Source organism: Citrus sinensis, chromosome 4 (assembly GCF_022201045.2).
Source record: "Citrus sinensis cultivar Valencia sweet orange chromosome 4, DVS_A1.0, whole genome shotgun sequence".
NCBI lineage: Eukaryota > Viridiplantae > Streptophyta > Magnoliopsida > Sapindales > Rutaceae > Citrus > Citrus sinensis.
The window spans coordinates 22,866,098-22,885,094 of NC_068559.1; the positions used below are offsets into that span (position 1 = coordinate 22,866,098).

General features: G+C 36.5%; 3 protein-coding genes across 3 annotated transcripts; 1 reads left to right on the plus strand and 2 right to left on the minus strand.

Annotated features, from left to right (window-relative positions):
* Positions 1-416: 416 nt before the first annotated feature.
* LOC102627087 (putative pentatricopeptide repeat-containing protein At5g08310, mitochondrial) lies at positions 417-4,666 on the minus strand. The gene is made up of 2 exons (XM_006484454.4): positions 1,858-4,666; positions 417-907 (listed from the first exon to the last, which is right to left on the minus strand). Exon 1 carries the CDS (start codon positions 4,538-4,540, stop codon positions 2,003-2,005), a length of 2,538 nt encoding a protein of 845 aa, XP_006484517.1. The 5' UTR covers positions 4,541-4,666; the 3' UTR covers positions 417-907; positions 1,858-2,002.
* Positions 4,667-5,284: 618 nt separating this feature from the next.
* Positions 5,285-6,994, minus strand: LOC107177715 (aldehyde oxidase GLOX1-like). The gene has a single exon (XM_015532029.1). It carries the CDS (start codon positions 6,992-6,994, stop codon positions 5,285-5,287), a length of 1,710 nt encoding a protein of 569 aa, XP_015387515.1.
* A 9,119-nt stretch (positions 6,995-16,113) lies between these two features.
* LOC102623659 (sugar transport protein 10-like) lies at positions 16,114-18,549 on the plus strand. Its single transcript, XM_006484520.3, has 4 exons — positions 16,114-16,579; positions 16,720-17,042; positions 17,156-17,785; positions 17,914-18,549. The coding sequence occupies exons 1-4, from the start codon at positions 16,447-16,449 to the stop codon at positions 18,376-18,378; spliced, it is 1,551 nt and encodes a 516-aa protein (XP_006484583.1). The 5' UTR covers positions 16,114-16,446; the 3' UTR covers positions 18,379-18,549.
* Positions 18,550-18,997: the final 448 nt, after the last annotated feature.

The window sequence follows — 18,997 nt, forward strand, 5'->3', positions numbered from 1 at the left end:
GAAAATTTTACCGTCCTTTATTAGCTTCCTAGTTAATTAAGGGTGCGTTTGTCAGCCACTCAGCCGCATTATTTATTAAGTTGATAAAAAAAATTGTACATCATTACTTAGGACAAGCCTGCGTTACGTTGCAGACTCTGTATGTAACAGCTCAGTGCAAACGCCTTGTATCAGCTGAGTTCCAACAGCTTTTCCTCTCTCCTGCAACACGTGGATGCTCCCCATTTGCTATGTTACATACAGACTCTGTAACATAGCAAGCTCCCATTACCTACCATGTTAGGCTTTTAAAACAGGCTGCAGGGCTTTGATTTCGTCACCATAGTGTTAGTGTGCTCCCCAAGTAATATAATAACGACAAAAATGAAAAGATGCCAATAGCAGCAGTAGTGATTTTCACTTCACTTGGGACCAAATTGCCGACTCCATGAGATGAGACTATAAATGGAGCCTTCTTGCATCATTGATGACTACTGAGCCTAAAATGCCAACAACAATTGCTAATCGTCGGATACATGACAAAAATGACAAAAGTAAGGATTTGCATAATAGACCTGCTCTGCTACACTACTACTATGTATATCACGTAACATGTATACAGGTAATATTACAGCTACCAAGCACAATTCAACTGCTTTACTGGTCTTGCACGTCACCTTATTCTTTCAATTCAACACTACGCCCGATTTATACTAAGGAAATGTCGTGCTTCAAGGCTTTGTTTACCGGTGTAAACATAGTCAGGTGGATTTCAGACAAATCCAAAGTCTTGCCGCCTATCTGAAAGCCAAACATTCACTTGGAACAGAGTTTGTGGCCGCCTTACAACTAAGTGCTCAGAGCCTCAGACTTTACGTGGTCAGCTTGGCAACAGGAAAACCTTCTCGAAGGAGATAACTGTCCTTAGCTGAAAGCGACATATGTTAGTAAAAATGGAGTACTTCTTCCTTAAAAAGACTTATATGTACATGTAAATTCAATTAAGCAAATAATTGAAACAAGAATAAAATTGTAAAAGATAGCTGTAATTAACTCAGTTTCCAGTCTACAGTAAAATTGATTAAAGTTGATCCAAAATCTAAATGTAAAAACCAGGTAAGAGACTGAGTGGCCTGCAAGGAGTTTGCACTCTTCAAAACGTGGTCTACTGTATATTACCATGCCAATAACATAAGCCTCTATGGGCTTTTGACTCCCTCTCTATAATAATTTCTTGGTGGATACGAAATGGGAATATAACTTATGCAAGAAATAGGACATCACACGCTATACATGGTTATTGGAAATCAATTCTAGAGTATGAAAAGATAGATGTAAGGGGTTATAAAAGATGTACTCTACTAAAAGCGGCACAAGGGATGAAAATTGCTCAGGATAGCAATCAGCCAATGGCTAGACACAGAGAGTTTCAGATTCCTAGTTGAATGTAACAAAAGAGATTATTTTTACTTGGCAATTTTTAGGTATTTTATTTGGCAATCAACTCTATGCTATCATACTACTCTCCTTAACCACTCCATGTCACCAAGTTCTACTGGTATCATAAGTAACAGTCTGTAAAGTTGCAATTTTTAGAGATTGGTACTCTCCAAATACATTATCTTTAGTTTTTCTTCTTGAGCCTATAAATTTTCTACATATCACAGGAAAAAGAATATTGAATTAGTTTTTAAATTATTCCTAATTATATTTCCACCCACCAAAGAAACTGATACTCCAATCAGATTACCTCCAACTAATTAACCAATTGACTTGTAAAGCTTACTAGACTATATGATTTAGTGTGCTCTGTAACAGTTTCACAAAGATTAATTTGGATACAAGTAAATGTATTAAAGGAAGTCCTAAGGAATGTACCTCAGATGATGCTGCTAGGTGCAGTTTATGCCAATGGCAACAACTAATGGTTTCTCTACTTTGGAAAATAATACATCATCCCAACTCAGCAGGATAGCTTCTTCAATTCAGGCTTTCTTTAAGCTTAAATCATCATTCTTAATCATTATTCTGATGATATAGTGGGTCGACTTCTACCTTCGTTTCCACCGTCAGATAGACTAATGGTTGGAATGCTGCCCTCTTTAATAAGATTTTTAACAGGTCGAGCAGTTCGAGTGTCTTCCGACAATTTCAATATTGCATCTCTGACTACCAAATAGTTCTTATCAAGCGGATCTGGAAAATTTCCTTCGTCAACCATCTCTTTCAATACCTCAAAAGCCAAAGGAGGGTTTAGTTCAGAAAGAAAAGCACTTATTAATGCTACAAAAACAAACATGTCAGGTTTCATTCCCTTCTCTTTCATCATACGGAAATGAACTAGAGCTGCCCTAGGCCTATCACACTTGCAAAGACCAGTAATAAGAGCCATGAAAGTAATCCTGTTGGGTGCACATCCTTTTTCCTCCATTTCATTCCAAAGCATGATAGCATCATCAGGTCTTCCAGCAATACATAGACCGTCTATTAAAGTAGTGTAGGTAATCACATCGGGGGAGCCGCTTTCTTTTTCTAACATCCGGGAAAGACAAAGCATGGCCTGATCAATATTGCCACTTTTGCACCATCCATTGATAAGCAAGTTGTAGGTCGCAACAGAGGGAATAAGGCCCTTTGTGATCATCTCATTGAAAAGATCCTCGGCTTCTGCAACCCTTTGGGCCTTACATAGCCCGCTAATTATTATATTGTAAGCTACTACATCAGGGCAACACCCATGAGCACATATATCACGGAATAGCTCCAAGGCTAAATCGACTCTTTTAATATCAATTAGGCCACCTATAGCTGCCGAATAGCAAACTATATCAGGGAGGAAACCTTCTTGAACCATGTCAGTGAGAAATCTGAAAGCTTCCATCGCTTTCCCATGTTTGCATAGCTCTTTGATAAGCAAGGTATTATGTTTCACCCATGGTTCATGTCCTTGAACACGCATCTTCCTCACAAGATTAAGGGCTCCTACAACATCTTGTCTTCTACACAGACAACGAAACATGGAGTTGAGAGTAAAATGGGTCGGCTTAAAACCTGACTCCTCCATTTCTCTCAAAAGCTCGTAACTTTCTTCCAGCCTATTTGAATTGCATAGCCCATCAATTAAATTGTTGTAAAGGAAAACATTTTGCATACAGCCAATTTGAGTCATTTCTCTGAAGAGGCTTAGGGCCAGATCCAGCTTTCCATCCTTCAGTAAAGTATTAATTACAATATCAAAAGAAGAGGTGTTTGGGGAAACTGTTCCCTTAAAGATCATGAGCATTTCCACCCCAACATCAGCAATAGGTTCGCCCTTGATCATGGCCTGAAGCAGATTATAAGCCTGATCTATTGAACCATTGCTGACAAGAATCCTCATGATAGAATTACAAAGGAGAGTCATAGTATTGACATCCCTGTCCTCCCAGATTTCTTTAACTAACAGGGTCAGTTCTCCTTCATCAGAACAAGAAGTTATAAGCTTTGAAAGTATCTCAAAATCAGGTGTAATACCAGATCCCCTCATTTCCGAGTACAATTGCAATGCCATTTCAAGTTGTTTATTCTTACAGAGCCCTCCAATTATCACATCATACATAGCAGCATCAGAAGCAAAACCTGATTTCGTCATTTTATCAAACAGCTGCAAGGCCTTATCTACTCTAGATTTCTTCACAAACCCATGAATCAACACGCAGAATGTCTTCTCATTCAATCTAATATTGCAATCATCCATTCTTTCAATCAACTCACATGCCTTATCCACCTCACCCCACTTACTAAAAGCAACCAACAAGATAGAAAATACATGTTCATCAACCCACCCGTGATCAATAATCTCATTGAAAACACTCAAAGCTTTATCAAACTGGCCAGAATTGCAATAAACCTGCAATAGGGGCGTCAGCGTGTATTTATCATAACCCCACCCGTAATCTTGCATTTCTTTCAATCTCATCTCAACTAAGTCAACTGAACAAGACTTACACAAAGCCTCTAACAGACAATTATAGCTATAATTATTCGGAACGCAAAGACCTTCTCTTTTAACTTGATCAAACAACATGTTAGCTTCTTCAACCAACCCTACACTACCCAAACACCTAATCAAAAACCCCAAAGCCCCGGGGGACATAAAACACCGGGATTTCACGACATCCTGAGCCAAAACTCTGAGTGGGGGAATCCGTCGAGCACGTGATAGGATCGACGCCATGGCATTGTAAGTATATATATTGTGTTTATACCCACGTTGGACTGAGGCCCAGGCAAAGAAAAAGTTTGCTAATTTCCAGCTCCTAAACTTATTCAACACATTTTCAACAACTTTATTGGTGAGCTTTGGTGAGAGATCGATCAATTCTGGGTTATTTGGAGAGAAGGGTTTCTTGGCGAAGATAGAAATGATTTTGTCAGTGATTTCAAAGGCATCTGACGGAAGAGTATTGTTGTTTTGCGAATTTGAGCAAATGGGTCTTTCAAATTTTGTGCCGAAATAAAGCTCTTTGATCGAGTTGTAAAAGTTTCTAGGGGCAGGTACTTCAAATTTTGACAGAGCCATTGGAGCAAAAGATTTTGCAACCCGCTTAACTTCCAACGTTTACAACGTTACAGGAGACTAAGGGGCAGGCAAAAATAAAATATTAGTTTGATTATTTTACTTTTTATTTCCTTTAACAAACAATTATGAATTTGTGATGATAATCTATTAATCTCACCAATAAAGGTTTTCTTTTTTTAAAAAAGAAAAAAAAACTCTTAAGCTTTTTAAATTTTTTTTGACAGGTTTGGTGATCCCATAATAAATCTACAAATTTTTAATTTTTAAATTTTGTAAAGCTATATAAATGAAAATTTTCTACACAATTTTCACCACACCAGTGAAAGTAGTTCTGCCGCCATAGAAGCATTTGCTTGTTTTTCTGTTCACTAATTAACAATAGTTAATCGATGAATATTGGAATAATTTTTAAGAATAAAAATTTTGAAATGTATAGTATCAATATTCTCATTTGTGCTAGTGTCATATAATTGAGATTAATTATTTTAATTTTTATTCTAATCACCCATCCAAATTGTACTTACAAGAAATTTAAATCAGCACGTAATTTATCCAAAGAAAAAAAGAAGAAATAAATAGATATAAATTTTATGTTGTTGATCATAAAGTGGATATTAATAAAAAAAATTTCTTTAATTAGTAAAAGTAAAAGAGATAATCTATTCATATGCACCCAATAACCCCCGAAATAACGTAAAATGAAAAGCAGAAGGCAGCTTTAATCAGCATGCTTAGCTGCTTGATCTACTTAACTTGAAACCACATAGAAGGGCTAGGGATTCCCTTAAGAACGACAGAAAGCATATAGTAGCCAGGAGGAGCAATATTTCCTGACGGTGGCATCGCAACAACAACTTCATGTACTCCAGGGTACACATCGTCCTTGATCTCGATAATAGCCAATTCAATAAGCCTCTGGTTCATGGAAATAGAATGTGTGACGAACGGTGGTGCAATCATTGTCACCATCAAATCAAATTCGTTCAGCATCTCAGCTGACTTAACCTTAATTCCCACCCACTTGCCGTAGGGGGCAGCCTTTTCGGTTTCGTCGACCAAGATCATTGGTCTTCTGTCAGCCAATTCGGGAGCCAAGTAAGGAGGGCTGAATTTCTCAAGACGGAGCTCCGTTGGGAATTTCGCCCATTCTTGGTACCCGTCGTTGTCGTTGCTGCCACCGACGAACACTCTTCCGTCAGGTAGCAAATTGGCTACCGAATGGTACATTCTTGGAATGTCAGACGGGGCCAACTCTGTAAACCTGGAGCCCGGTGGTTTGCTGGGCTTGTACAACAAGGGTTTGAAGCAAGGCTTGTCCGCATCCTTCCATCCTGCTGATCCAAGCTCAGCGCCGTTGATGAGCAGCACATCACCAGTCGGGAGCAACACTCCGTCTGACATAACCCTCGGTGTCGGCATCTTCTCCGTCGTCCAAACTGGATCTGGGCTTGTTACCACCATTCTGGCACAGTCATCCAACGCGGGTACGAGTCTTTTCTCCACCTCTCCGAAGTAGAAAGCCTCGGGCACTGACCCACCACATATCAGCACTTCCGCGTCGACTCTAGCGTAATAGTCTCGGTAAAGCTTCAGCGGGAGGAGAACGGAAGTTGAGGTGGAAGGATAGTTACGTGCTCCACCAGGGAGCGGTGGGTACTCGCGGAGGACATAATTAGCCCTCGGATCAAGCAAGATAGAACGGTTGTTGGCGAAGATGTAAAGGTTACCGTCCGGGACAAGGTAGACAAAAGGGTACAAATTGTTCTCAAGTCTGAAGTCGTCTTGGCCTGGTCGCCTGTACAAGTCATAAGTGTCTCTAAGAAACTGAAAGGGGATGGAATATGCGTTTTCTGTTCTTTCTGCTGGGATATATTCGTAGCTGAAGGAATCACGACCACCAAAGATAAGGAAGTTACCGTCAGCTAACAAAACCTGAGTTGCATACCATCTGCCATCTTTAAGTGCTGTTGGATATTCAGTCCAGTCGCACGTGGGGCAACCCCAGAGGTACCTTGTTGTTCTTGATCCTCCGAGGAAACCTCCAGTGCTAATCAAGTTTCCATTAACATCCAGACCTCCCGAAGAGCACCAAGTGTCGGTGATCACCTTAAGCGGTGTAACTTGCAACGTGTTAACGTTATAAAATACGGAATGGCACCAACAGTCAATATTGGTGACATTGGTGGCTTTATTTTGGTGCATAGGACAAGGCCTTTTGTAATCAGGCAATGGAAGCCTTGATATTTGCCAAACCGTGGCATCGAATATTACCATCTCGTCAACATTCGGAAGCAAGACTGAGTGCATAGCTGAAATCCCCGGATTGTTAGGCAACAACTCCCATTTGCCGAGGAAGTACGGTGCCGGGTCATCGTTAGCAGCAGCCGATGCTTGATGCCCTGAAACTAACAGGAGAACTGCTAGAATGAAGACGAGTTTACTGGTAGCTGCCATTGCTATAATTAACAATGGCAGATTAGGAATAGAAAGGCTCATGTTCTTGAACCACCAATTTCACATATTTATACCGCGACTTGCTACCATTTTTAGTCAATCGGCACGGACACTAACGAATTAACAAAACCAACTTTTAAACACCTAACAATAGGTATGGTTACATAATTATTAGTTGAAACTTGAAAGAGTCATATCTCTAATTTTTATTTTTTTAATCATAGATTTCTTTCTTTTATTTAACAAATGAAAATTGCATCCACACACACACATATATATTGAGAAGATATTGGGAAAAGAAAAATTGTGTTATTAAATATTTCAATTTCTTATTTATATTCAGGAATAGTTGATGAGAAAAAAACACATTGATAAAATAGATTTGAATAACCAAACTAAAGTGCGTCACTAAAAGCTTTATACAAGTTTTCTTTTTATCGAAAATTCATAAATGTTAGTTACAATTATTTAATCAAAATCATCAAAACCCTAATAAAAAAGAACTTGTAGAATGTTAGGTGTTAAAAATTATATTTGGGTTCTGCTCACCGATAACTTTAAAAAAATATAAAAAGAGTGGGTTCTGTTCACCCTTGCAAGAACTAATTTTCTTCATTCCTTTGGTCTCTACAAGCATGAATTCTAAGAATTACAATGGAAGCAACTGACTGCTGTGATCAGCTTACCATGAAGAAATGTGCAACTGACACACTGATATATTAGCTTGCAGATAAACCTGAATTGTTCAATTTTGCTTGCCACCACATTATGTAATTTAATTTGCAGCATGGTACTCATTTTGTTTCACTTTTGTAACTTATTCTTTATTGTGCGATAGGATTTTGTTACAATTGCATTCACTAACATGATTATAGGTTAAGAAGATATTTGGAAAGAATTTTTTTTTTTTGTTTTTTAAACAATTCAATTTCTTGTTTATATTTAGGAATATTTGATGAGAAAAAAACACATTGATAAAATGGATTTCAATAATCAATTAAAGTGCATTGTAAAAGCTTTGCACAAGTTTTCTTTTTAACTTGTGGAAAATTTATGAACATACTAGCTACAATTATTTAATCAAAATCATCAATCCCTATAATTCTAAGAAAATCATGAAGAACTTGCAGAATATTAAGAGTTAAAAATTATACTTCGGGTTTGTTTACTTTTAAAAAATATAGAAAATAGAGATAGAAAGAGAGTTTTTTCTATTGTGTTCTATACTTTTATGTATAAACTAAGTTAACTTCCATAAACATAATGTTGATTGATGACATTCGCTCTGCCGAAACTTAATTAGATATGAAAAAGATGACTAATCCAAGTTTGATAACCAGATGAAACAACTATTTACCTCTTCACTCTACTTAACGTCACTTGTTGAAAACAGAGGAGGACTAAATTGTTCAAAACTAAAATTATTTGGTTAAAAAAGAAATTTTATTAAACTAAAGGACATTATTGATATTTACAAGAGAAACACTATAACACTCCCGGCTCATTCTTCTTTCTCTCTTCTAATTCTTCACTCCTCACTTGATCCCTACAACAAAGTGCTTAGGATTATTTATAATAACTTAACAGATACAAAACACATAAATATTAAATTAAAAAAAATTTGATAGCCACATTTTACAAAATATCTCTAAATATTCAAAAGATTTCTAGAATTAGATATTTTTATCGCTACTAGATATTTTTAGATAAAAAAATATCTCTCAATCTCTACACAATTCTTGAATCTTCCATGGATTAAGCTTTGATCTTGGGCTTGGACTAACATGAAATTGGTGTTGGATTTTTAACTAGGGGTGGGCATCGGATCGGATTCGGATAGATCCGATCCGATCCGATCTTATTTTAATTAATTTGGATCGGGTTCGGATTTGAAGTCAAATCCAATAGGATGAAATTTGTGCAATCTGATAAGATTTTATTCGAATCGGATTGGATTCGGGTTGATCAAAACCATCCGATCGGATCTACACTGTTGAAAAAAAGGGGCTGAAAATTAAAAAATCCAAAACATAATTCTAAACCTAATTCGTAACCACTAAGTCACTAACCAATTCAACACTCACATTCTCACAAAAACAACTCAAACAAGCAAAGTAGCAAACAACCCATTACCCAACGAAAACGAACGAAACCCATTAACCCACCACTGACCCGCGAGTCAACCACCACACCACAATCGAATATGTCTTCATCACATCCAGCAGAATCCGAGCGAAATCAAGGCGAACGAAACCCAGCTACCGCCGAGGCAAATAGACCGAATCCAATCGCCGAGCCACCTCTTGATTGCCACCAGCTGAATCCGAACCCGAATCCGAAACCCAACCGCGTCTTGAACTCTTCATCTTGTCCAGCCGGCCAGTTGCACACTGGACGCCGATAATCCACTAGTCCCGAGCAGCTGACAACAACTTCTTCACGGTAATCAATTAATCCCGACGCATGACAACTTCCCATGGTTTGTGTTTGAAACTTTGAATTTTGTACTTGGCTTAGTTGTGTATATGAGTTGTTTGTAAATAGGAGTATATCAGCTTGTTTTCATTTCTTTTTTTTAAATGGTTATTTACTTTTCATTAATTATAGATTTCATCAATTTTTTCTGAGAATTGTCAAAAGGTTCAAAATCTGAATTAATCTGAATCCGAATTATAATCTAAAATCTAAAATCATCGGATCCGATCCAAATTCAAAGTTATCTGAAATATTTATCCAATCCGAATCCGATTTGAATGAATTCGAATTGGATTGAAAGTCGGATTGAAATCGAATAGGATTTAAAGTCGGATAGAAATCGGATAGATTTTTTTCTAATTCGAATTATTCGAAATTCGATTGGATTCATCAGAATCCGATCCGAAACCGAAATTACCCACCCCTACTTTTAACATTCTCCCTAAACACCAACTTTCATCATTCGATCCATATTAAGTTGTTGGCAGAACTCTTCAAATTTTTTTTGTAAACAAATCCGTAACTTGATCATTCGTCTTGATGTATCACATTTCAACTTCATTTTGTAAGACTTTTTACCTAATGAAATGATAATGGATCTCCACATGCTTGGTTCTTGCATGGAAAACTGAAATTTCTGTCAAGCTGATCACTAATTGATTATCATACTACAATGGTATTACATAATCTATTGGTTGGTGTAAATCCTTCATCAACTGCAACAACCAAGTACTTTTTTGGGCCGCCATCGCTGCTGCTCTATACTCCGCTTCTATGGTTGATAATGATACAATTGATTGTCTCTTATTATACCAAGGAATTACTCCAAACCCAATTATGAAAATGTACCCAATAGTTGATCTTCTTGTATCATGATCTTTGGTAAAGTTAGCGTCACAATAGCTAGTCAGCTTGCAACTTTCGTCTTTCTTATACAATAGATTGTAGTCGATTATACTTTTCACAGGTCTTAGTATTCGTCGAACCACTTCCAAGTGAGGCTTCTTTGGATTTTGTAGGTACTGACTTATTACATCCACTGTATATGAAATGTCTAGTCGAGTCAACTTTAAGTAGATTAAACTTGCTACCAATTATTGATATATCATTTCATCTTGTAAATCTTTACCTTCATGTGCGCACAATTTTACATTGACTTCAATTTGAGTTGAGATTATCTTGCATTCCAACATTCCAAGCTTCTTCAACAAGTCTTTGGTATATTTCTATTGGCAAAGAAATATCCTCATTTTCTGTTCTATCAACCTCCAAACTAAAGAAGTGCTTAAGCTGACAAAGCTCTTTCATTTGAATGCAAATTGATAAGTTTTCTCTCGTTCGGTGAATCTCTTTTTCATCATCACTAGTAAGAATCAAATCATCCATGTATACTAGTATAATTGCTAACTTCCTTTACTAGTTTTGAGAAATAAACTAGAATCTGCATGTGCTTCCGACTAACCACTCTGAGGTAGAAATTCAACAATCTTACTATATTATACCCTTGGTGCCTGCTTTAAATCATAAAACGCCTTTCTCAGTTTGCATATATACTCCAGATGAGTTTTATTCTCAAATCCTCTCAGTTGATTCATGCAGATCTCTTGATCTAATTCTCTGTGCAAGAATGTATTTTTTACATCTATCTGCCATAATTTTCATTCTTTACTATCTGCAAGTGCAAGTAGAACTCTAACTGTTATGAGCTTTGCCATTGAACTAAATGTTTCATTATAGTCTAGACTGTATTATAATGAGAATCCTCAAGCTACCAATCGAGCCTTGTATCTTTTCAACTGAACCATCTGGGCACTTCTTAATCTGGCACACCCATTTGCAAGATATTAGTTTTGTATCTTTTGGCTTTGGGACTAGATCTCAAGTCTGATTATTCTTTAATGCAACAATTTCTTCCTTTATCGCCTTCTTCGAATGAGAATCCTCTGCTACTTCTTTAAATGTCTCAGGTTCTTTTATATTTTTTTTCTGCAATTATTATATTAGCATACTTGAGATTTGGCTTTGTCACTCTTTTGGATCTTCTAAATTGAGTTTCGGGAGTTATTGGTTCTAGTTCACTTAGTTCTTCGTCTTCAATAGAACTCTAGTGAACATTTGTTTTCAAAGGACTTTGCACTTTATCAATCTTGGTATCATCTTCCTTTGGTTCATCAGAATCTTTAGATTCTTCTTGGCTCAATCAAATTTCAGTAATTCGTTCATTCATTTGATCTTTAATTTCTTTTGACTTTGGTTACTCTTCTTTTTCTGAAGACCACCATGAAGATACTTCGTCAAACACCACGTTTTGTGTTATATAGCATCATTCACTGGTAGGATCACAACACCTCCATTCTTTTTTCTAGGTGTCATACTCGACAAAGATATAAAGAATTGCCTTCTTGTCAAATTTACTTCATAAGTGGCTTAGCACATACAACTGAGTACATGAAATTGGCTGACTATAGGCTTCATGTTCTACAACTTCTCATAAGGTGATATGAACCTAGTTTCAATTGAGGAAGTCTGTTGATTACATGAGATGCCGTCTTCATAGCTTTAGCCTAAAACCTCCCTAGTACATTCTTTGTATTTATCATACTTCAACAGATCTCCATTAGATGCTGGTTCGTTCATTCTGCTATGTTGTTTTATCGTGGTGTATTGACACAAATAAACTGATGGTGTATTTTATAGTCTCAAAAATACTGGGAGAACTCATTTGATATATACTCTTCTCTGTTGTTTATTCGTACACAACAAACCTTTTTTTCAAAATTCCTTAAATTTTGAAAAAGTATTAGATTTTTCTTTTATTAAGAAGACCAAGACATACCTAGAGAAGTCATCGATGAATGTGACCATATGTTACATGCCACTAATAAAAAGTCGCTTTGACTCTTCATATGAGAGTTGGTGAGCCTTGCAATACTGACACCCAACACACAATGTATTTATTCTTGCATCAAGTTAAGGTAGGCCTCTGAGTATTGATTTGTGATAGCTAACAATCCAATCGAGCATGCCATACATTTACTGTCTTATTCTTTCGTCTTTTGTCTACATATGAAGACTTTGATGATAATACATAGACTGACTTTAACATTTGTCCTTCCATAATAAGTGTCCCTGAGATCTTTATGTCTTAATACACCTTGATATCTTGAGGACTGAATAAGACATAGTTGCATGATGTTGTTAGTTATGACACTGAGAGTAGGTTTTTCTTTATACTTGAGACATAATACACATTTTGAAGTGACACTTTGTGTGGACCACATTGACTGTAGTGTTGACATGAGCTATTGGCAATCGCGAGTTATTTGATGTTACTACTATGTGACCTCTTTTGTACTTAGTTATGTCTTGTGGCTTCTCTCTATCACCAGTCATGTGATTTATAAGCACCCCGAGACAACGATCTAATCACTCTCATAGTTAATCCGGCTAGGTATTGTTACTGCAAGGGCTAGCTCTTATTTTTCGATAGCCACTGATGCCTCAACTTTTCATTCTTCATCATTATTCTTCTTTGATTTGAAGTAACAACATTACTCTCTTTAGACTTTTTCTTAGACCAACAATCTTAAGCTATGTGGTCCCTTTTTTCTGTAGTTGTAATAATTCCCTTCGAACTTTTTCGTTGGCTTGTATTGGCCACCATTACTGCAATTCCTTTGTGTTCCTCCTATCTATGAGCTACCTTTGTGCTGATGACCTTTTGACTATCAACATCTCCTTTAGCTTCTTGACCATTATGTCGTTTGAATCGATGTCTCTTCTTATCAGTGAAGATCGCTTCATCATCATTCTTTACTAAGGTCTTACTCATTTACTTGTCAATCGCTTCTTGATTGGCAAGTAAGTTTTTAAATTCCTCAATGGTTGGTTGAGTTAGCCAACTTTGGATAGCTATAACAAAGCTCTTAAACTTCCGCCTCAAACCATGGACAATAATTATTTTCATTATAGATTTAGAAATTGTAACAGTAGGATCTAACTCAGAAATTTTATAGCATAGAGACTTTACCTTGTTGAAGTACTCGTTAACTGTCATGTTTTATTGTGAAACTGACAGCAGCTCATTCTTTAGAAGCTGTAGCCGTGTTATTCTTCTTTCAGAAAATCATTATAAAAGTGTCCCAAGCTTCCTTAGGTGTTTTAACTTTTTTTATATGTTGTAACATCTCTTCTTCAATTGTACTCTTAATGTTCCACTTCTTCAAAGCGGCATCCTTAGTTGGTGGTTTCACATAATTACTACAAACAATCTCCCATAGATCTTGGCCTTATAAGTAGGACTCCATCAATGTTGCCCATGTATTGTAATTTTTGTTGTTGAGCTTCTTGATTCCTCCAACTACTTGAAGGTCACCCATCGTGTTTGCAAGATTTTGACAATGCCAAGCAAACTCGATCTTCACCAACAAACTTGTAGAGTTTCAAACTCCTAATGATTCAACGAAGCTCCACTAAATGATCCTCGATCATCTTCATTGTACTCTTACGGATTCCCTACAACAGTTTATGACTATTGTGAACTTCCAGCAACACTACTATAGTGGTCCTTGACCAACCTCGCTCTAATATTAAATGATTCTCAATCATCTTCGTTGTACTCTTACAGGTTCCCTATGACAGTCCTTGGCTATTATGAACTTCCAGCAACACTACTATAGTGGTCCTTGACAAACCTTGCTCTGATACCAATTGTTGAAAACAAATGAGGATTAAACTGCTCAAAACTAAAACTATTTATGCAGCAAAAGAATTTTACTAAACTGAAAACTTTATTGATATTTTACAAGAAAGACTACAACACTCATCGTTCACTCTTCTTTATCCCTTATAATTCTTCACTCCTCACTTGATACCTACAACAAAGTGCATAGGAGTATTTATAGTAATCTAGAACTAGTACAAACAACATAAATATTAAATTACAAAAATTGGATAATCACATTTTACAAAATATTTCTAAATGCCCAAGAGATTTCTAGAATTAGATATTTTTAAATTAGAAATATCTCCTAATCTCCACATAATTTTTGAATTTTCTATGGATTAGGCTTTGATCTTGGGTTTGGACTAATTTAGTTGGATTGGATCATGAAATTAGTGTTGGAATTTTAACGTCACTTCCAGTTATAGCTTCCTTCTTTAATTATTCAATAAAAAGCAACTTTGGTTGAAAATTTTAAATTTTCTCAAGAGGCCTTGCTTTTCTTATGATTAGTTCAGTAATTAATGGTGCTACTAGAAACAATACAATACTTATAATTGGTTGCTTATGTTATCAAGTGTATATTGGGTGAAATCTTGGGCTATGTATATAATGTGAAGAAACCCTCAATTTTGAGGCGATTAGTTAGCATATTATTAAGGGAATAATTTCATTGTGGTTGAGTAAATCTTGGGCTATGTATATAGTGTGAAGAAACACTCAATTTTTATGTTAGGTTTTAGTATGAATTAGCTCCAAGCTTCTATAAAATTTTATCGTGTTACATGCCCATTTGAATATCAGACTTATTGAGGTAATCTAAGTTAGATTTTTGAAAATTGAAAAAGCAATATGCATTAATTGTTGCAGTTGATTTTCCACAAAAATAAACTTAGATCGGAAAGAATAATTTATAGAGCCACATCCACATGCACAAATAATTTTATAAGAATTGACGTGTTTATGATCGGTTGATAAAAATTTTAAAAATTAATAAAAATAAACCATATAGATCATTTCATACTTTTAAGTCAACTAATCCAATGATAATATGCATTTTTTGCTTCTTCTTAATCGGCCATTTTAACCCCAGTTCATCATTCTCAATTTGAGCCTTTCCAACTGCAAATTCAATAACTAAATAATCGTTTCAACGAATCAAAGACCGATTTGCTCTATATTTGGCATGTCTATGCCCAAAGGATGTACTTGGTCAAACATTTACTCGCAGAACACTTGGGACTGAGTTGACATCTTTCGGAGCAGCTGGGTTTGCAATTATATTTTGTTTTACATTTTCTTTAATCGCCTGAAATATGGTCTAAAGGAAAGTTTGATCTTAGGTTGAATTCATTTTCATGTTCAAAATCTAAGATCCAAACGCAAATTTTGATGTGGTTCACATTTAGTTTAAAGATTGAAGGAAACAGAATATTTCTCCATATATATTAAATATTTTATATTTGCCTATTTTGATAAATAAGCGATATTTAAGTCTACTATAAAAGAGTCCTAAAACACTCATTTTGTTCATTCATACTTTTCAATAATATTTTCATTATTCAGAAACTTTATTTCTGTTAGTTATCAATCTTTTTACATTTCTGCATCGTCAATTATTCTATTTACGTACAGTGAGTTGTTACAAACTTGTTAATTGGACTAATTTGTAGTTCCAAAAACAGAAACGTGATTTTTAAATAAAAAAATATTTAATACAAGATAGCTTATCAATTATAGTTAGAGTGATGCCTAAATCTTATAACGGAATAAAAAAAAAAGGAATTATTTAGAGAAAATGGAAAACGGCCGTTGATTTTACATAGCTGAGTTAGATGTGGTACAGTTGAGATTAGTTACCTATTTTAAGAAATTAAATAACATGAAACAAGGATAAGCCAACCGCAAATTCACATGGAACCGAAAAATAGCAGGCATTTGGATAAATTCTTGATTGATATATGGATAAAAAAGCCTGGTGGATTTAGACAAGTCTTATTCATAATTTCCGGACAGATCTGCTGAAATAAGATGCCAAATATAGAGAAACAACCACTTGGAAATCTTATATAAAACGAGTTAAATATCATGTCCATTAATTAACAGGAGTTTCTTTCTTAGGTGCTTATGAAGGATCTATCAAGGCAAATAAATACCTTGATAAATCCCTCTGCATCTGCAGCGAAGAAAAAATAATTAATAAACTCCTGTAACATTTTACCTACAAAATTAAAAGCAAAAATTTGCTGCAAAGATGGCTGGCGGAGGAGTTGTCGTTCAAGGCGGTGTAAAGAACTATGAAGGCGGTGTCACCAGCTTTGTCCTTGTCACTTGTTTGGTAGCCGCCATGGGCGGTCTCCTCTTCGGTTATGATCTTGGAATTTCAGGTTAGCAGTACAACACATGAAATAGCGCATCAGTTATGGCCTTAGAAATTTAGTCATTCCTTTGGAATTTTAATCTTGGCCTCGTTAAGTTTGCAGTTTCTTCATTTTACATTGATATATATCTTTAAAAAATTGTGCAGGGGGGGTGACCTCAATGGATCAGTTCTTGAAAGATTTCTTTCCGAAGGTGTATCGTAAACAGCTTAATAAGGGTCACGAAAGTGCATATTGTAAATTTGACAGCCAGCTTCTTACACTTTTCACCTCCTCCCTCTACCTTGCGGCTCTTGTTGCTTCCTTCTTTGCTTCAGTAGTCACTAGGATGTACGGCCGTAAAATGTCCATGACTGTTGGAGGCATTTCGTTTCTCATCGGTGCTATTATCAATGGTGCTGCTGTGAATATCGCAATGCTTATTATTGGTCGTCTTATGCTTGGTGTCGGTGTTGGATTCGCCAATCAGGTAAAATATATATGCACACACGAAAAGCCGTCCTGTATATTAATTGTTTCCGGAATACAAGGGTCCTGTAGTTTTCATCAAAATCCTGACGAGTTATTGCTTTGGCTTTATAGGTGGTTCCAGTGTATCTTTCAGAAATGGCACCAGCAAAGGTTAGAGGAGCCCTCAACATTGGATTCCAAATGGCCATCACCATTGGTATCCTGATCGCAAATCTTGTCAATTACGGCACAGCCAAAATCTCCGGCGGATGGGGATGGAGAGTGTCCCTAGCTCTTGCAGCAGTTCCGGCAATCTTGATGACTGTTGGTTCCTTCTTCCTTCCCGACACTCCAAACTCCATCCTCGAACGAGGCCACATCGACGAGGCCAAGAAAATGTTGCAGAAAATCCGAGGCACCCCCAATGTGGATGAAGAGTTCCAAGATCTTTACGACGCTTCAGAAGCTGCCAAGCAAGTGCACCACCCGTGGACAAACATACTCCGCGGGAGATACAGACCTCAGCTCACCATGTGCACTCTCATTCCATTCTTCCAACAGTTCACTGGTATCAACGTCATCATGTTTTACGCCCCTGTCCTGTTCAAGACCATCGGATTTGGCGCTGAAGCTTCACTTATGTCCGCGGTTATCACTGGTGTTGTCAACGTTGTTGCCACGTTAGTCTCCGTTTTCTCTGTTGACAAATTCGGAAGAAGAGTCTTGTTCCTCGAAGGTGGCGTTCAAATGTTTATTTGCCAGGTATATAAATCGGATGGCTGCTGGCTCATCAAGGCGCATCCCAAATAATCAACATCTTATAAATACATTCTTATAAAATAAATATCTAGTAATTAATATTGGATTTGTTTTTGTGACGAATATAACAGTGTCTAGTAGGAATTATGCTGGCATTGAAGTTCGGGCTCAGGGGGGAAGGAACCTTGACGAAATTCGACGCGGACTTCGTGTTGTTCTTAATATGTGCATACGTAGCAGCATTTGCGTGGTCATGGGGACCATTGGGGTGGCTGGTACCAAGTGAAGTGTGTGCTCTTGAGATTCGATCAGCAGGACAAGCCATTAACGTGTCCACAAACATGATCTTCACATTCGTCGTTGGACAGGTTTTCCTGTCGATGCTTTGCCACTTCAAATTCGGCCTCTTCTTTTTCTTCGCCGGATTTGTGGCCGTCATGACCGTTTTCGTGTTTTACATGGTCCCTGAGACGAGGAACGTACCCATTGAAGAGATGAACAGAATGTGGAAGGCACACTGGTTCTGGGGCAAATACATCCCTGACGAAGCTGTTATTGGCTCTTCTAATGAAATCCAACCTAACAAGACTGCTTGAATTGGGCTAATAGAGACAATTTCTTTTCTTTTATTTTCCGATTTAACTGCGTTGCCTCTGTAACTATAATTCATTCCATCTGCTTGAGAAAATTATTCATTTATACATCTGTTTACTGACACTAGGAGCTCAATCCCTAAGCAATTTGTCTAGCCAAAGGTCCCACCAAAAAAATTGTACGTTTTTATTTCTAAAAATAAAGATAATTAATTTCTTATTTAATTGTACTTTTCTTTTTCTTTTTCTTTTTTTTAATATATATATATATATATAGACATGTGTGTATTTCTAAAATCATCCTAGACAATTAACGTCTGCAATTCCTCCCGATTAATATGGGAAACAAGTGAAATAAAGTTTCCTGATAACAATTCAACCACGATGTATATAAATACTAATTAAGGAAACTTAAAAGAAATTCTCAAAAATGAAGAAACCATTGATGTATCTCAACCGACTCAAATACTCAATGATCAAGTTTTATTTTTGTGTATTGAAAAATAAAAATAAAAATAAATAAATAAAGCATGCCTTGCAAAACATCATTTGGTCTGCCATAAACATTTGTAGGGGTAAATCCGAGATTGGAGTATAATTCGCGGAGGCCAAATTTTAAAAA